Source organism: Aythya marila (genome assembly GCF_965140915.1).
Source record: "Aythya marila genome assembly, chromosome: 1".
Lineage (NCBI taxonomy): Eukaryota > Metazoa > Chordata > Aves > Anseriformes > Anatidae > Aythya > Aythya marila.
In genome coordinates this window covers 122246219-122264974 of record NC_139042.1, presented here as the reverse complement: position 1 = coordinate 122264974, position 18756 = coordinate 122246219, and the positions used below count along the sequence as shown (strand labels likewise).

General features: G+C 46.6%; 1 protein-coding gene across 2 annotated transcripts in view; it reads left to right on the top strand.

Annotated features, from left to right (window-relative positions):
• Positions 1–16888, top strand: part of GSK3B (glycogen synthase kinase 3 beta) — a 128104-nt gene extending 111216 nt beyond the window's left edge. Inside the window, exons 9-12 of one of the 2 annotated variants that reach the window (XM_082769883.1) lie at positions 3699–3737; positions 6135–6321; positions 11859–11957; positions 16700–16888. In XM_082769883.1, coding sequence (XP_082626009.1) covers positions 3699–3737; positions 6135–6321; positions 11859–11957; positions 16700–16767 — 393 coding nt within the window. In that variant the 3' untranslated portion in view covers positions 16768–16888. The remainder of the gene's footprint in view (positions 1–3698; positions 3738–6134; positions 6322–11858; positions 11958–16699) is intronic. The other variant, XM_082769884.1, reaches the window with a different exon arrangement.
• Positions 16889–18756: the final 1868 nt, after the last annotated feature.

Genomic DNA, 18756 nt, shown 5'->3' with positions numbered 1-18756 from the left:
TTCCTTCTGAAGAGCCCGGTTCTGTTTTTCTCTTGGTGGGTTGCTGTCCCGTTGCAGCGTGTCTAAGCTGCTCGTGGTGGCTGCCCCGCTGAGGCCGGGAGCCTTCCCAGAGGGAGGTTTTTGGGGTTTTCTATGGGAAGGGGGAGCCGTCTTGTTCCGCTTGGCTTTGTGCTGCCCTCCCGTAGAGCCTGGTAGGAGCAGAGCATGCCCCGGGTGATAAATGCTGGTGGGTTCTGGGTTTGCCAGGCCCTCGGTGGCAGTAGCCCAGTGAGAAGTGTGTGGTCTCAAGGCGAAGGAGCTTTGGAGACAGGTTTTTGGTGCTGTTCCCAGTTCTGAGTTGGCTCATTTGTAAGCCACTTAACCCTTCTGTCTTTGCTTCCCCGCCTGCGGAAGTGCCATCTGACAGGCATTTTTGACTACTAAGGCATTTGCTATTTTTGAGACGCTTTTAAGGACAAAACACAGGGATTCAATTGGAGGAGGTAGCTGGGGAGGTTATATATATTTTAAGGTAAATCCCCAAATCGGTGCGTCTTTGGTGGACTTGTTTAATCTTCATTTGTATCACGTAGTTTTAAAAAATAGCAACAATAGGAAAATGGAGTATTTCAGAAATCCCTTTTGGAAATTTTAGCGGTCTGGATGCATCTCTTGGATACGTTTCTTCCCTCTCCTCCTGTTTAGGGACACGTCGCGTTTAACTTGCGCGACCGAAGCGCTGCTCCGTGTCGTCGAGTTGTGGCAATTGCCTCGTGCGACTGCATTTAACGAGTCGACCCGATGGTCGCGTCCCACATCTGACGGCTCTGGTGGCTCGCAAAGCAGCGCGAGCGTCCTGCTGAAGGGAGGAGCTCTCCCCGTTACCTAATCTCGAAGCGTTTCCAGCGAGGCTCGGCCGCCCTCCTTGCCAGTCCGGGGCATGTGCCGTCAAAACGCGCTTACAAACGGCGAGGGGATGTGCGCAGCCTGTCAGCCTCAAATCGGGGGTGTGGGTGGTTCTGGGCACGGCTCCGAGGCCGCTGAGGAAATTTTTAACCCTGGTGTCACCGACTCGATGCGTTGGCACCAGATGTCGTTTCAATAAGCCTCTCTGCTCTCCCCGCGATGCCTTTCCGCGCACGCTGGCTGGAAGAGCACCTTGGTGTCACATTGGGGAGCTCTGGTGCAAGAAAACGAGCTCCGTGTTGTGCGTGGCAAGTCAATGAACTGGAAGTCAGAGCAGGCTTTCTGCTAAAACAATGCGCAGCCCTTGCCCCGTGTGGCTCTCTCCGAGGGCTGCATGCTGATGCGAGTGAAGCGCAGTGGGAGCACGCCGTGCTTTCCAGCTTTTTTCTTCCGTCTTACGATGTGTGTGTGCGCTTGTGTGTGTGTGTGTGGGGGGGGAAGGAATTGAAATTCAGAAAGGGTGTGAACTCCACTACGCTGGTAGGAACCGTTTCAAATCAGGAAGGCAAAATGTGGCTCGCTCTGCTAGCGCACAAAAGGCTTCGTCTAAACTGAAGTCATCTGGGGATGGGAGCCGAGGAGTGCACCAGGGGCTTGGCAAGCACTTTTTGGGATGTCGATGATGGTGGTAGCTCCTAGAATAAACAAAGAGGGAGTTGCATGAAAAAATTCACACTGATTTGCAGTGTAACATAGAGAGGAGAGAGGCGATGTGTCTGGCCTCGCTGCCTGCCCGTCACGGGCTGTTGGCCTTCGAGCATCGCCAGCATGCCTGAGCAAAGAAGGAACTCGCACTGGTCCCCCAGCTTTTTGGTGAGGTGTGGACTCATTGGAACCCGGAGGCAAGGCAAACAAAAGCACCAAAAGCTGCGGTTTTGGATGAGTCAGCATTTCCATTTTACATGATCATTCCGAGATTTTTTTGTAACTCATCCAAAAAAACATAAAAGAAAAACAGCGACCTGGGTCTCAGCCTGAAATTTCATTTGCTTTGCAGAAACGAGAGGTTTTGAGTTATGCAAGTGCAAATTTTCCTTGAGTAATACTGTGTGTAAAGCCTTTCTTTTGCATTTGTTTATCTCCAAAACAGGTTCATTTTTTAAAATGAAAACTTGAGCCTTCGGTCCCTCCTGTGGACAAATAGCCTTACAAAAGGTCTTGTTTCATTTTAGAAAAATGAATTGCTGCGCCGGTGGGGTAGTATTTGATTGCTTTAAAAGTTCCTGTCAGTGTTTTATTTTTGTTTTTGTTTGTGGACTTGCTGTGCATTTTGCCCGGCCATATTTAGTCTGCATACTAAATGTTAGTCTGCCCAAACACTTTACTTTGTGCACTTAGCTTTTATATATATTTTTTTTCCTTTTATTTCCTTTCTCCTTTTTTCTTTCCTTTTTTAATTTTTAATTTTTTTTTTCCTTTTGCTTTCACCCAGATGTATCTTAGACTGAGACAGACCTCGCTCTGACGGGCCGGATTTTAGTCCGTGCACTAAATTTTAGTCCGCAGACTAAAAAATAAAATAAAAAAATAATAATAATCCGCGGATTATTTGCTTAACTCAATTCCCTCACTGAGAACTACCCGGACCTTAAGCTCTCACCACAGCCTGGGTCCAGGGGGGGGAGGCTTCACAGCTCCCGGGGGAGTCCTGCCACCCGTCCTCCCACCGCGGCGCGTCCAAGCGGAGCCTGTGACCGTCCCCTGCTCGTGTCCCGCTGGAGGGTGGCAGCCTCTGGTGTAGTTCTCGGTGGGCAAATTGGGCAGCCTTCCCGGTTGGGAACTGTGTCGGATCAGTAGAGCTTAAAAAAAAAAAAAAAAAAAAAAAAAAAAAAAAAAAGGAAGAGGGGGGTGGTTGCTTTTATTTTTTTAGGGCGGGATTCAAAAGCTTGGGGGGCGGCGGGGAGGGAGACAAAATTTGAGGGCAAATTTCCTAAGCAAAGGGGTGCGGCGGTAGGAGGGGGAAAAAAAAAACGCCATAGAACGAAATTCGGTCCATACCCGCACTCCTGAGATGGTTTGTCCAGTTCCTGAAGAATCCTAAAGAGATCACGGCAGCAAACAAAAACCCAGTGGTGGGGGAAGTCAATCCAAAACTGAGAATAATCCGCGGCGGCCTGAGGCACTCGTAGCTCACGCAAATTTAAAGCATCCAAATTTGACAGCACAGAGCCCAGAGTTTTTATTTTCTCTTCAGCACCAATTATAAATTGCTAGGGGGTTTGGTTTTTTGGTTTTTGTTTTTGTTTTTTGGTTTGCTTTTTTTTTTTTTTTTTTTTTTTTGAAAAACTAAAACCACAAAGTTTGCATTGTGTCTCTGGGACAGATTTACGAGTGGGATGCACCTTTGGAGACAAAAGAAATTTGGCCCCATATTCTGACATTCGTATCCAGGACTGAAAATTCTTTATGATGGGAATTTCAATTACCCTTTTAGTTCAAGTTAAGAGTTTTGATTTCGATTTTTTTATTTTATTTTTTTAGTACATGCACTGGCATTGGAACATAAATTGAATAGAGAAATGTTTCTATACTATGCCTCACCATTGCACAATCAATTTTTTGGCATACACTGTGGTGAAGTTGGACTTGCTGCTATGGAGACTGATGTTTAAAGTTTCTAATTGTATAAACATTTTCTATGTCCCCCACACCGTGGATTTCTTATAATATTGGATATATTTTTCCTTGCTGGACTATTCTCTTTTGGATTGACTCCCCCTGTTTGGATTATTTCACTGCATTATCATCTTTAGGACTCGTCAGGAACAGGACATTTCACCTCAGGAGTACGGGTATGTACTTAAAACGTTTTTTCAAATTACTAGGCCTAGTCTTTAAAAAAAAAAATAAAAGGAGAAAAAAATGCTAGAACCGAAATATTTGAGTTTGAGAGAGCATCCCTGAGGCAGCAGCCAGGTGACTGTTTTAACACAAGGTGGTAAAGAGGAGAGAGGCTTAGTCCTGTAACTCATGTCATGTGTTAAACGCCACTTTTTGCAGGGGAAAGGAAGCTGTGTGAGGACTTGAAATACTTTTTTTTTTTTTTTTTTACACCTACCTCATTCGGAAACAGTGAGGGTAGCCCTCAGAAACCGCCTGCCCCAAGGTTGCTGAGCCAAAGGCAGGCAGAGCATTTCTCAGCAGGATTTAGGAAGCGGCTGTTAGGGTTTCACCAACTCTAACATCAAGAGCTTAAGAGTGGACAAATGAGGCTCCTTTTAGAGCTGGCAGATCTGTTGCTCTGCCTGCCCGCTAATTTGCTCAAGATAGGGGCTTGTCGTCTTTGCCTTAAGGAAGACGAAGAAAAGAAAACTGATGTAGGGGATTTTTTTGTTTTGTTTTGTTTTAAATCTGTGTAGTGGCTGCTAAGTGAACTGTCCTGAGGGTGAAACACAGCTAAGGGTGAAGTGCTTTAGTTTCAAGCTGTGGTAAATCAAGCCTGATAAAACACCATCCAGGAGGTACAAGAAGGAGACCTCAGTCGTTTTACCTCCTGGCAAATATCAGCAGGCTTCAGTTCTGTGGTTTTACCTCAAGACACGCTCATTTACTCTACTCACCACAAGGTTTAAAAAAAAAAAAAAAAAAAAAAAGACTTTTTTGGCTTTTTAATTGGAGACAGTCTTACATTTTGTTCTGGTCAGCGGTGACCTGGGAGTGGTGCTTGCCTCCACTGCACACCACGGGCTGTAACCCCAGCCGTGGAGGCAGCAGGCCTTGACACCGAGCAGCCTTTGCTGCTGGCAGAGTTTGTCAGCATTAAGCTGAAGTCCTTCCTTTTGTCCCTCTGGGTCTCACACTAAGTATTTTGGGCTTGCTGTGCCACTGCCTGGCAGTAGAAATAAATTCTGCTCCTCCACTCCTTCACCTGTTGACTCTGTGAGCTGGGCTTCCCAGCCACAGGAGCGAGCACAGCGTGCTCTGGAAACCACCCAGGTGCCCCCGAGCACCCAGGGGACGCAGCTCTGGTCCCTGGAGAGCTTTTCTTGTGTCCGATTCCCATTCTCTAGAGCACAGGTGGCTTTGGTTTACAGCTACCTACGAGTGCCTGTGCAAGATCCTAGTCTGCAGTTAGTCAGTCAGTCACACGCTGATTTATTTCTCCTTGGTTCTGTGTGGATTGGGTCCGCCTGCCCTGGTGCAAAAGCATTTGGGATTAGCTCAGTTTTTACCCGAAAATGCTGGCACCCACACTTAATGCTCGCACCCACCCCGCTGCCTTTTCCCCAGCCTGTGCATCACCCGTAACACAGCCAGAGAGGAGTGCTTGAGGAGGCCATCCAGGTCAAGTGCATAATTAACCAATATTTTGCTTTTGAGGTAAGGGGAAAGGAAGATGGGGATGTGATTAGGGTTGTGTAGAACTGTTCCTGAAAGGTTTTCTAAAAAAGCTGCAGTGAAGAACTGCTGTGAGCTCTGTTTTGTAGTCACTCCAGGTAAAAAATCTGGTAGGGTAGCAGTTGGTTCTCTTGACACGGCTTTCAGCTGTCCTTACGTGTACCAAATACGCAAGAATTATCCCAATAAATCTGTGGGGATGACTTGCCAGAATAAGGTCAAGGAAGGAGCAACTTGCAAATTGGAGCTAGACGTTTCCTGCACCCCACCCATGCTTTCCTTGTTGTTCTCCAAAGTTGAACAGCAGCCTCCATAGCAACAATCTGACCTGCTGCCTGCAACAGTCCATGTTAGCAAGACTTCATTCACTAGCAAAAAAAAAAAAAAAAATTAATAATAATAATAATTATATGTAGCGGGACCCCATCCAATTTCTACATTCAGTGACTCCTGCTCATTTGAACCCTTCTCCCCACCTTCACTCCACCCCATGTGCATGGCTGATAGCACCCGTGTGTGTTTGTCCTGATTTCTGAATGAGTTCCCCCCTTCATTCTTCCAGTTGTTTTTCCGAGTGCGCTCTCATGAAGTCTCTTGCTGGCATTGCACCTTCACCCCAGCGAGCGCAAGGCTTTGCAATTAACCCTTTCTCAACCCCAGGAACTGGATTTTTCCCATCCTCGCTGGAGGGACGTTGATTAGTGCAAACACAAGTTTGTTCCACCGCGTTGGGCAATGAGAGGTTTAATTGCTCGGGCTTGCTGCTGGTCAGCGAAGAAAAAGAAACAAACCCAGACAACCCGTTTCTCCTTGCTTCTTTTTTTTTTTTTTTTGTTTTGTTTTGTTTCCAGGTCTTCCGGCCCCGCACTCCACCAGAAGCAATTGCGCTATGTAGCCGCCTGTTGGAGTACACCCCCACTGCCCGCCTGACTCCCCTGGAGGCCTGTGCACACTCTTTCTTCGATGAACTACGGGACCCAAACGTCAAGTTACCAAATGGGCGAGATAAACCTGCACTCTTCAATTTCACCACTCAAGGTAGCCTGTGAGCATTGAAGATCGCTGCTTTAGGAGGAAGCTCTGATAAATGTTTGTCGTGCAGACATTGCTCCTTCAAAAGTTTAAAAAAAAAAAAAAAGTCTCCAAGTAGGACTAAAGATATTAATCGATTGTGTGGCCAGCCGACCATTTCAGAAAGATAGGACAGGGACTTGTAGAAATGGGTCACGGGACTTTCAGATCCTGATTCACGTTTAGTCCGGGTGACCAAAGGCATCAGGAAGGTTTATGTTTGTGATTTAGTGTCCGATGTGTTTGCGTGAAATATCACAGTCAGTGGACTGTGGAGATTAATTTATCATTTTGGAGATGTTCCTGCTCCTTTGTACCTGAAACGCTACTCCTCCCTGTGCCGAGGAGTAATGGGTATTAGGTTTGGCAGGGGAGTTTGTAGTGTTGCAGCCCATTTTAGGTCTGGATGTGAGATAAATGCAGAGATTTTACCATCCAGATTTTATGTACTGCACGGTTTATCTGGCATCCCATTGACTCAGTAAATTAGTAACTACAGAAATAACAGGCAACTTTTTTTATCCCAGACCACTGTACAATTTTAAAACCATTCATGTATTTTTTTCCATGGAAATTGGAAATACAAAACTGATATCCCTATAGTACAGTTTTGCCTGCCAAGACAGAGAATGTGAGAAGTATGGTGAGAACGTGAGAAGTATGGCATACAAATACACTAGTAATTAATTTTGCAGCATTTTTCTGAATGTTAAGTGATTAGTTGCAAGTTCTCACCCTTTGAACAAGAACAGATCTGTGTGCGTTTTCTGCTGGAAGTCTAAAACACCTTTTGGCTCAGTTAGCATCAGTGCAGTTTTTCAAACTCTTCGGTGCACGTGATGTCCATCTGTCAAAATGTGGAACAGAGCCCTGTGCTTGAACCTGTGGAGCCCTTTAATCGAAAAGAATAACAAACCAACAAACAGAAACCTGCCCAAACATGAACTTTTAGCTTGTTTTGAATGGCTTCCTTGCAGAAGGTAAATCTGTTGAATATACTAAGGCATTTCCAGAGCCTGAAAACCTTAAAATATTTTGACATTAGGTGTCATGAGCGCACACAGGGCCTTACTAGCACTTGAGGGGAGAAAGCATTGGAGCAGCCAGTGTTGTCAGCAGACTGCCACCACAGCATCAGCAGCCTCACAGCATTGCCCAGGTGTTGCTAGTACTGTGAAAATAGCTTGTGCTTCTGTCTCTGGCCTCCGTGCTGACTACTGCATCTCTTGCTGAGAATCTGGGGGTTGTTACAGATATTTCCACATGAACGTATTCATGAACTGTGTTTTCTTTCCACTGCAAGGCCATATTCAGTCACAAAGATAGTTTTGATCCCAGTGTCTCAATACAGCTTCGCCTTTGTTCTTTCTAAAAGTATTCATTATTAATTCTATCTTCATGTAGTAGATGGGCCCAATCTTAACATAATTAAAACAAGAATTTAAAAAAGGCTCGGAAAGCTCTGTAGCCAGTCCTTCAAAAATCCTTAGGGAAAAAATAAATGTATATATTGGGAATTTGTCCCTGGTATCCCCCAGGCAAAGTGGGAGCTGCTGGGTAAGCTAATCCTCAAGCAAATTTATAGCTCCTTATTTGCCATCCTAGAGAGCTGATGTGTTCTCCCTTTGCACAGTGACTCACGGGAATGGAAAGAGAAATTGCTTCCAACAGAGTGAGGGCCTTAAGATTCAAAAAAGCAGGTTTATGTCATCGGCAGGTACCAGTTTTAGCATCTGGAAAGAGAATCCAGGACAGAGGCTGGTCGTTAATGCGCTTCCACATGAGCTGTGTTGCAGGTCACCAGCCAAAAAAAGCTAACCAGAATTTTAAGTATAAATAAATAGCTTAGCTCAGTGATTTTAAGACCTTTGTAAGTAATAAGTCTCGTGTAGCAGCAGTCCTGACTCTGACCTCAAGGTATTCGAGGGGCTTCTGCTCCTCCTGTGACCGCTGTGACGTCCTCAGCCAGACTGCGCAAAGACCCCATCAAAGGGGCTAATGCAGAGCAGGAATCACATCTGGGAAACAGAGCAGGTCGCTGGAAATCAGATGTGATGATAATGCATGTTAAGTCAGCTGTGGTTACTGAGAAAGTAATGAAAGACATCCTTTTGTTTTGGAGAGCGTTCGTTTTCAACAGAAGATATTAAATTTTAGAAGAAGTGTTTCCTTTGGCTATAGCCAGTTGACTGCAGCCCATGGAGTAGGAGGTAGCTGCTCAAAGGCAAAACTGTTGGAAATTACATAGATCTGATCATTACCGTCATGAATTGATTTTCAGAAAGAAGCCAGGCGTCATACTAAATCTGCTGATCTAGAAATAAAAACACTTTGAGAGTTTATGGGAGATAGAGATCGTGGTCTTTGGCTGCCAGCAGTAGTTCTGGGGCACGTAGATGCATACTTTGCTTTGTAGATGAGAGCTGCTGAAGAGAACTTGATCTGATCATTCTTACTGTCTTGGCTGTGCATTTTTCTTAGTATTTAAAGAAAAGCTGTGTGCTAATCGGAGTTTGAAAAAGTTATTTTTCTCCAAGGAGGTATATCTAGTAGCCACAGTGCTGCAGTTCAGTGACTCTTAGACCTGCAAGACAGAAAGCACAGAAAACATTTTATTTTTTTTCTCTTAGAAGCTGAATTTTCAAGCAATCTGTAAAATTACTTCATTGTAATAAACTTCTTACAACACGTCAGTGATTGTGCTGGATCACAAGTGTTACCATTGCTCCGTGTTAGCCATTGAAAATTGTAAAATTTGCCTGTGATTCAGCACTTAGGAATGGCTGTAATTGCTTCTTGATGACAAATAGTTGATGCTAGAGTGGGTTTTTAATCAGAGAAAACGGGGCTGGCTTGTGACCTTTCTTTTGAAGTTTAAGAAACAAAACAAAACAAAAAAAACACATTTCATTTCTATCCGTACTGCTTCGATGTGACCAAAAATCCTTAGTTGTGACTACTTGAGTGTCATCTAGGTTTTTGTTTTTGTTTGATCTTTTTTTTTAGACAGTATTTCTGTTCAGGGCATGTTGAGGGAGCAGTGAAGAAAAGAATACGAAGCCTGTGCTGATTCCAGCACTCCTCTGGTTTGAAGAGAAACTAGTGGAATAACTTCAGTAACATGGAAAGTTTGTTATTGTGACAAAGTAAATGAAATAAGACTAATTTTTTCAAGGCATTCTGGGAGCACTGACATACCAAACTTAGTTCAGTGCTCCTTTTCAGCATTGTTATTTCCCAACACAAAGCATTTGGTCGTGTTTGGGAAATGAAGGTAACCCGGTGTTCTGGTAAAACTGGCCATTTTCATTGGAGCTCCTTATTGGAGGTGCACACTGGCTGCAAGTGGCACAATTTGATCAGGAGAAAGCCAGAGGTGTTCCCCCAGCTGATGTGAACCAGAGCTGACTCTTAAATGACTTGGGATCACTACTCAGTTTGATGATTAGTTCTCGTCTGGATTGGCAAGCTGCTGCTCTAAGCAAAGTACCAAGATGTTCGGAGCATGGTGAGCTTGGGCAGCTTCGTGCCAATTAAGATAACGCGAAGTTTCTGAAGAAGGGAACATCAGCCATTTAGTCTCTATGTGAATTCTTCATGGTAGCTTCAGAAAAACACTTATGCTTGCCTTAAAAATAACAAAAACCAGTATATTCTCCATAATTGGTGCTGTGAAAGGAGGAATTCTGACCTTATCACATGCAAGTATGGGAGCAGTCAGAGTGGGATCCAAGTGCCATTGCAGCAGTATTTTTGTCCCATCAGCTGGCTCTTTGGCCCTGGTGATCTGGCTGCAGAGATGCTGTCAGAGGGTCGCCGCATCCTTGAGGTAGCAAATGGCATTTAGTTTCCTTGATGTTTCAGCTCAGCTTTCATTTGGGTCTTAGTCCTATGTTATTGCCAGCGATGGGCAGGAGAGAATGAGTGGGTAACAAAAACTTGAAAAAGAGTGAGGTGAATGGCAGACTCCCTGGAACAACAGATTGGAGAAAAAGCTTTGGAGAAAATCCTAAAGCAGCAATATTTTCTTCCACAGCATAGCTAATGGCCACGATAGTATTAAAGTATAGGTTTATCACTCGTGTTCAGCTTTTAATTTGGAGGATTCATGCTTGGTCAGTTTATTTTTCCGTTAAATGGAGGCTTAGGAATTCTGAATAATATTATTCAGAATATTATATTCTATATTATATTATATTCAGGATATTCTATTATATTATTGTTTGGTTCTGGATGGCAACTCATGTTCATAAGTGCTTAAATTCAGTCTCAAAATAGGTGTTAATAAGAAGCTTGTAAGCAGGTGAGAGTCTTCTGCACCTTGCCTTTGCAGCAGTAAATTAACGTAAAGGAGAAAAAAAAAAAGTCAAATATACTACCTGTCCTTTTAGGCCCTAAATTTAAAGCTTTTGTTAAGGAAAAGCAATCGGCTCCTAAAAAGGAACTCAGGTAATTTATTGTTGTGTACAAAACCACCTCACCGAATCCACAGAGTGATCTGGACTGGTTTCTGTACAGCCCCTGCTCTCTGGAGGCGTTATTTAAAAGCTGCCTATCCCCGTTTCTCCTCCAGCTGACCTCTGGGAGCTTCAGAAGGCATCAGTCATCCTTCCTTGAGGTGACTGCTGGCATCCTTTCCGCCGGATGCTGCTTTCTCAAGATTTAGTCGCTCCCGTTCCTGAGGCAAACAGGACCTGTCTTGTCCTGGCTCGCTCCCACCTCCTGTGAGACTCCTGAACGGGCGCCAGCAGATTGTCAGCTGCTGGCACCGCCTTGCCCCGCATCCTCCCACAGTTGGGGCTTTCAGAGGCCTGGTTCTCATCCTGATGCACACCAAAGCTGGGTTAGATTTGGACCCTAAAAACCCTAAAAACTGTTTTTTTCCTTGGTTTAACATCTTCAGAAAGCAGGGTCTTGTCATTTTGCTGCCCATTTAAATTACCCGGCAGCCCTTTGCCTTTCCCCGTGCTTTTAAAGGAGATGTCAGCCCTCCTCGGCCTCGCTCAAGGAGACCGCTGTGAGGTTGGTCTTAGGTTTCCAGGTCCTTGAGAAGCGAAGCTCGAGGGAGCCAAAGAACTGAGCCCCTGAAGCTCTTGGAGCAACTGTGACAGCTGCCTGCTTGCTGAACCAGTGCCCAAAGCAGCGCCACCATTATCAGCCTTCCCCTTCAGCCTGATTGCAAGTGGGTTTACGAAGGGAACCCAGGCTGCTGAAACGCAACAGGCTCCATCAGTTCTTTGCTAACTCCCGAGCCACGCTCTTTCCCTAGGAAATCATTCCCTTGGGTCACCACTTGCAGTCCTGTCAGTCTTGCTCTGGAGGCTGCCTGCTGGATGTGGCCATGCTCAGCAGAGGAGCAAAACGTGACGTGACCTCGGGCTGTAAGGGCAGCACGCGTTTTGCCCGAGGTTGCTGGTCTGGGGGGGAGCCTCGAGGGGCTGCGCCTGCATGCGGGTCCCTTTCTGTAGGATGAGCTAACTCTCTTTGTTCCACCTCCCCTCCAGAACTGTCAAGTAACCCATCTCTGGCTTCGATCCTCATCCCTGCTCATGCTCGGAACCAAGCAGCAGCTTCAACCCCTACAAACGCTACAGCAGCCTCAGGTGAGAACGTGCGCCCGCCTCCCCGCCCTCGCTCCCCACAGGCACCTTCCTCGTGGGGAGGGCTCCTTCCAGCCTCACCGCCCCCTCGGTCTCTGCAGGTGCCCTGCTGGGGCCACTAACCCAAAATCCAACCCCAAAGCCGTGTTAGGGAGGTTGGTCAGCTTGTTCGCTGCCTGATCTGAGTAGCTGCAGTTGCTTCTTAGCGAGTTTGCTTGTGTCATCTTCGGGCGTTTTGGGTTTTGGCCAGCAGTGAGAGAATTTCTCCTTTGTCTCTCTCGCTCACTCTCCTGTTTCTGTCTGAAGCCCTTTAAAAGCTCGCTGTTGGCCCGAGCCACTCCATATTGTGTTATGTTCCCAGCGAAAGCTTGAAAGCCTTGTAATATCAGCTGGGAGGCTCCCGAAGCAGATCCCAGGTGCTGCAGGATGTGGCAGCCGTGATTCATGCGTGGCACTCTGAGTCAGCCCTGAGTCAGCACTGCCAACAGGCTATCAGGGCTTGTGCAACCAGGGGCAGACTCTAACAGGGGTGTGCTCGCGTGCGGATCCCGCATCAGTCCCATCTCTGTGACCCCTTCTGAGGTGCAGGGCGCTCACTCAGTTGTGCAGAAAAATGGTTTCGGGTCGATGTGCCAGTTCCTTTAACTCCAACGTGCGTTGTCCAGCTGCTGCTGTACAGAAAGCACTTTTATAGTTGGGGACAGACAGACAGATTTGGCTTGAAAGATAAGGCTGCTCTCTGAAAACGTAACATCAGGAGGGAAAAGATTCAGCCCGCCCAATTTATATGCTCTGAATTAGGAGGAGGCAAACTGGCTATTTTAAAATTTAGCGTGTTTGTTTCATGCACTTGGCAGTGTTCTCCGTTTCCCTTTTTTTGCGCATCTGTTGCTCAACGAGTGAGGGGAGAAAAAGATTAAAGGAGTAAAAGTGATTGAAGGACTACAAAATGCAAACGTGGAGAGTAACTTCAAGCCCTTCTGAAAAATACCTTAACTTAATGTCCCTTGGATGCCTTGCTAAGGAGCCCTGCAAAGGTGCAACAGGCTTAAGGAGTGAGCTGGGTTAAGGCAAGGTCTGTTTTCACCCACTGCTTCCCCCCAAGTACACAGTAGGGGAAGAATACGTGAGGCTGAATCCTAGAAGTGTCCTAAATGTGAAGTATACTAAATGAGAATAAAAACAACAAAAAAACCCTTACTGACATCAGCACTTATAAGCCCCCTGCTCGCAAGCACTGCGCTGAGTTGGGATAGAGCATCTTCCTCCTAGTTCCAAAGCAAAAAACAGCTTGGAAAGAAAATACAAAGTTAAGTATTGGGCAACTTTCAGCTTTGTGCTTCTGCTTCTCCTGTCTGAGATTATATTAATCTGTGAGATTATATTAAGCCAGGCAGTACAAGCCCCTTTGCCAACTAACATGTCCCAGGTCTGCATTTTTGAAAGTTACCCAAAATGGGCAATATTTGTTAACTGATAGATGCACAGCGGTGATTTCAGTAGACACCAGCAATCCCGGGATCGTGATGTTAAGTGCAGGGGAATTATTGCAGATAATTTTTAGTGTGAAAAATGTATTTGTTGTAGGTTTCCCCTTCTCTTGAGGCACAAAGCTGGACTCCCTGTACTAAGGGAACTTGGCTGTTAGGCAGTGCTAGGGGTTGTCGTGTTGGGCATCCCGCTGTGCTGATCCCGTGTAATCCCAAACGAGATGGGGTGCCTGAACTCCCAGCTACAAAACAGATTCGAGCTGGTGTCACCTGCCAGTGTGGGGCAGTTGAAAAAGCCCACGGCACTCCGGTAAAATAAGGTTTGGGAAGTACATGGTGTTCCTATTGAAGGGATTCTGGAAATTTTAAATTCCTTCGGCAGGAGAAGAGGGGCAGGCGATTTTCAGAGGCTTCTGTAAGCTCTACGTAGGGATGCATCCATAGCAGACACTTACAGGAGTACAGCTGGTGCATTTCAGGCTCACCAGGCTTCACGTTTTGTGCTGAGCCCTGGATTCCTACATCCATGGACACTGCAGGAAAAGTGGGCTTGTCTCCTACTTCCACTTGTCTCCTCTCTTGCCTTACTGCAAAACTGCTGGTAGTTTTGTTTCTCTGTCTTTGCAGAGAGCAGTGCAGCCTGTCAGCACTACAAATCCAATCAGCTAATGCCCTCGTTAGTGCTAATGGGCTTTCTGTCACTGCGTTGGTGTCTCTTTGAACCTACAGCCCCTTAGTTCCTTCCTGGGTGGTTTTTAAGGAGCACCACGTACCCGCTGAGAACGCAGAGAGATTCCTCAAAGGGAAAAGCTGAATCGAAGGAGAATACTCTGATGAGAGATGGCTTCTTCCCTTTGTAAGAAGTTTTAGAAATGGGTATTTGAGCCCTAATGTGATTTCCTGCTGTACCCATCTGCCCCGTAGCAGAAAGCACAGCCTCGTTGGTGGCACAGGCAGCTGCCTAGCAAAGCTGATGTTTTAGCAGTGTTCCTGAAGGCCCAGATTTTCTTCTCTCATGCCCGAGTTCCAGTTCCTCATGGTGACGAGGAGTAACTGAATGCCCAGAGACCCTCCAGTTGCACTCAGTGCTCCAGCAGAGAGCCACTGAGCCAAGCCCCTCTCTGTTCCCTCAATGCCCCATCGATGCAGGGTCACAGAACAAGTGGGAATGTCAAAATGCTGTGTTTTCCTGCAGGTTTGGAGCTAGCACAGCCTTGAGCAGCTTGTGCAACCTAGGACTGTTGCACACTGCTGTGAAAAGCCCCCCGTAAATGGGCCTGGGCTGCGTCACCCTATTTCCTCTTCCCATCTGGTGTGTGTGTATCTCAGGAACTCCCCCTTCGGAGTGATGATAGGAAAGGAGCATAAGTCACATGTGTTACGTGGGGTAGCTCCATCCCCTCCTCTTTCTTTATCTCTGGTTAGTAGCAGTGTAAGGGGAATGATTCCAGCCTCTGCTGTCTTCAGGAGTAGGAGATCAAAAGGTACGAGTGGTTTCAGCAAATGAAGTACACGCACTTTTTCCGGAGAAATCCTCTCTGCCAACAGTACAGACCCCAGCTGGACTGTGCACATCAGGCGCAGCAGATGTTGCCTTAGCTAGAGTTTATCTGTACCTGAAAGTTAATCAGGCACAGTTTAAAGTGGGGAAGCCATTAGCTGTCTGGCTGGGTCGCTTTTGATTTTTGTGGTCACCATCGGCCTGCGTGCGTGCGTGGCTTGGGAGCTGCTCCTCCAGAGTAATCCTCCACCTAGGAGGACACCTCTCCCGTGTGAGGTTAATTTTCCAGCTAACACTGCCACTGTCACCAAGTTGCAGCTAAAGCAACTGCGTGAGCTTTGGTTTTTGTCTTTTTTGATGGCCCTTTTTTGCTGCAGTCTTCTTGAGTTGTCACTCAGCTGGTGCTGCCCATCTCTGGGCTCTCACTCACCTCATTGCCTTTTGCTCGTGGCTGCGCTTCCAGCTATGGTCAGGGCAATGTGGCTGGGTCAAATTAACAGGTGAACGTAGGGCATTGCCCAACTACATTGCCTTGTGAGCTCTTCTCTGCTGGAGAAGTATTGAGGCACCCCACCGCCCCCAGTTTCATTTTATCTTCCTTATTTTTTATGCTAGTCCTACCGTCCTTGAGTCTGAGCTTGGTAAATCTGTGCTTTCCTTTTAGGAGCCCTCTTCCCCCTGTCTTTTGAATGCACTGCTTGCCCAGCCTGCCCTCTCCTGTGCTGAGACAAGAAGTCATTTTTTCTTCTTGTGGTATTGATGGCTTTGCAGTTAACCTCTCTTAAATTAACTGGGAGAAATGCACGGCGCTGTCTCTTAGAAAACCTCACTTAATGCCTTTTTCCAGCCCTGTATTTATTGTGGCAACTATTTTGTGTGTTTAACACTTCATTCGCTTTCCTCTTTGTGACTGTGCTGATCAGGTACTATATAGGATGGCTCCAGATGAAGCCAGTACATTTTTCCCATATAAATTCTTCTAATGTTCAGGAAGTTTTTTTTTTTTTTTTTGGAGAAAACACCAAATGCATGAGGTTAATTGGCCACCCAGCTGTTCTGTTGTTCCCGGTGTGTTAGTGTGTTTATTGGCAGCACGGCTCTTACTTTACTCCCTTTCCAGCCTTACTCCAAGCCTGCCCCAGTTAGTTGGAGTGTCCTAAAATAGGGGCCTTTGCGTGTTATTGATGAATACTCTCCGTTAATTAACCCTTTGTTCCAGACTGAAGCAACTCCATTTTTCCCTCCGGAGTGGCACCTGAAAACCCAGTGCATTCCCTTGTGGTGTTCCTTTGCACACCCAGTGTTTTTTGGGATGCCCTTGGGCACGTGCCCGTGGCCTGGCGACCTGTCTCTGCGTGGAGCTCCGGCCCTCACAGAGAAGAGGAGCTGGAGGTTATTCACTGCAGGGACTTGATCCCGTAACAGTGCCTTTTGCTTGTCTAAACCTACCAAGATGGGCGCAAGATGGGCGATCTCTCCCTGGGCCAGGTTGCGTCCCTCCTGCTAAATCCCACCTGGTGTTTGCAGCCCTCAGCTGTCAAAATCAGCTTTCCCCTGCCAAAAGGTCGCCCTCCATCCCTCTCCCCAGAGCAAACGGCTCCGTCAGGAGAGCACCATACCCAAAGAGCACGGTGGTGGGCGTTGGGGGTTTCCCCGTGCGGCAAATGTCGTAGCTGTTGTTCCTGATGTCTGTGCTGTGGAGGTAATCCTGGTTGTTCTTTCTTTCCTTCCTTCCCCTTGCCTGTCATTCGCAGATGTTAATGCAGGAGAACGAGTTCAGACCAATAGTGTAGCTACAGCATCAGCCTCCAACTCCACCTGAACCGGTACCAAGCAGCCAGCTGCACAGGAAAAATCACCAGTAATTTGAGTCTTGCTCAGCAACACTGGTCACATTTGGAAAGAAAATTAAAAAGAGGAAAAAAAAACAACCAACCAACCAACCTGTTCATTTTAGTGTTCAATTTTTTATTATTATTATTGTTGTTCTTATTTAACCTTGTAAAATATCTATAAATACAAACCAGTTTCATTGTATTCTCACTCTGCAGGGTGTCCGGGGCAGGGGACTAGGTGGGGGGAGGAGGGAAAGCGGAGCAATACAACACACCAATGTCTCTCCCCTCGACAATCTCTTCATGTTGGAAGTTTGCTGTTGTGTACTTCAGAACCAGGACTCTTGCCTCATGCCCTCTCCCACAACGGAAAGAAGGAAAAAAAAAACAAAACACAAAACAAAACAAAAGAACCCCCCAAACCTCATTCTCTGCTGAAGTTCTTTTTTTTTTTTTTTTTTTTTTTAACCTCTTTTTTTTATTTTCTTTTTAAGTGAAGTTTCGGACTTTGATGTAGTGCACAGCTTGAATTTGGTCGGGAGCTTAGCAGGGGTCATTCAACAGAGCTCAGCGTTTCGTCTCAGCCGAATCCATGTCCCGGGCTGGCCGAAGAGCTGCCCCCAGCCCGGCTCGGCTTGGCTCGGCGTGGGGCGCGGGCGGCGCGGTAGGAAATAGGTTGCCTAGGGGGGGACGGGGTGGGGAGGGTTTACCGCGTGTCTACGGCTTTTGAACTGCTAGTGGCAGACTTTTTTCCTTTTTTAAAAAAAAAAAAAAAAAGCAGTGCTGGCAACGAGGACGCCCGCAGCTTCGTTGCCGGGCGGGTTATATATAATATAATACACACACATGGCGCCAACGCAAGCGCTTGGCTTTGCTGCGGCGGCTCGGCTCGCGTTTGGGCAGGGAGGAGCGGGCGAGCAAAGCCCTCCGAAGGGGGGACGAGGGCGCCCAGCCCGGGGTGGCAAGGGACTCTTTGGAAAAGTGGCCACTGTGAAAAGCATTTTTTTTTTTTTTCCAAGTCTCTCAATTCGGACAGGCTTCCCTTTCCCCGAGGTGCGTGCAGGAAAAGGACACCAGGGTTTATAATGTGAACTGTAACAGTCTACTGGTTTATTTTGTAATATTTTTTAACTGCAGCTTTAACTTGCAGGACGCCACATGCTACGGTAGCTCTGATTTTAAATCCACAGCTAGAATCTGTATTTAAATTTCATCTTTTTAACCTCTTGCTTTTTTGATCTCTATTTATTGATGCGCGTTGCCACATTGCCATTATGTTTTTACATTGGTAGAGTATTAATAAAATACACATCGGAGTGCTATCAACAGTAATTTGTACCTGCTGACTTGTAGGAAAGCTGGCTACATTATGAGTGTGTGTGTATATATATTATATAAATATATACATGTATACATAGATACAATACTGTTCCTTTTTTTCGTTTTGTCTCCGATCTCCAATCAGTCTGACTGAAGCATGGGGTGAGTGCTTGGTCTAGTCCATCTGTCCAGGGGCCGGGCTTTCCTCCCCGCGAGGCTGAGTGCTGTCTGAGTCCTCGTCTCTGTTCCTCCAGTCAAAGCAATACTCCTCGGGAAGGGCAGGGCGCGGAGGAGGCTTTGGAGACCCCATCCCGGGCCTTAACGCTCCCTGCAGAGAAACCTCAGCCGCCTTGGTTGGTGCTCACGGGCGGTGCTGAGCCCTGCGGGTCCCTGAGGCAGTCGCTGCTTTGTGTGGCCCGGCAGCAGCGGCTTCGGCAACCTCGGCCACCGCAGGGCAGCAGGGGTTTTGCTCAGCGGCCGGGCGCGTTTCCCTCTTGTACATTTTAGCCCGTTCCTATGGGATTTCATTTTTTTATTATTATTTTTTTTGGAAACTTGTCTCCTAGCAGCCCTGGAGCTGTTAACAAGCCCTGCCTTCCCCGTCCTGCCTGATAAAACAGTGGATTTTTTGGGGAGGGAGGAGGTGTTTCAAGAGG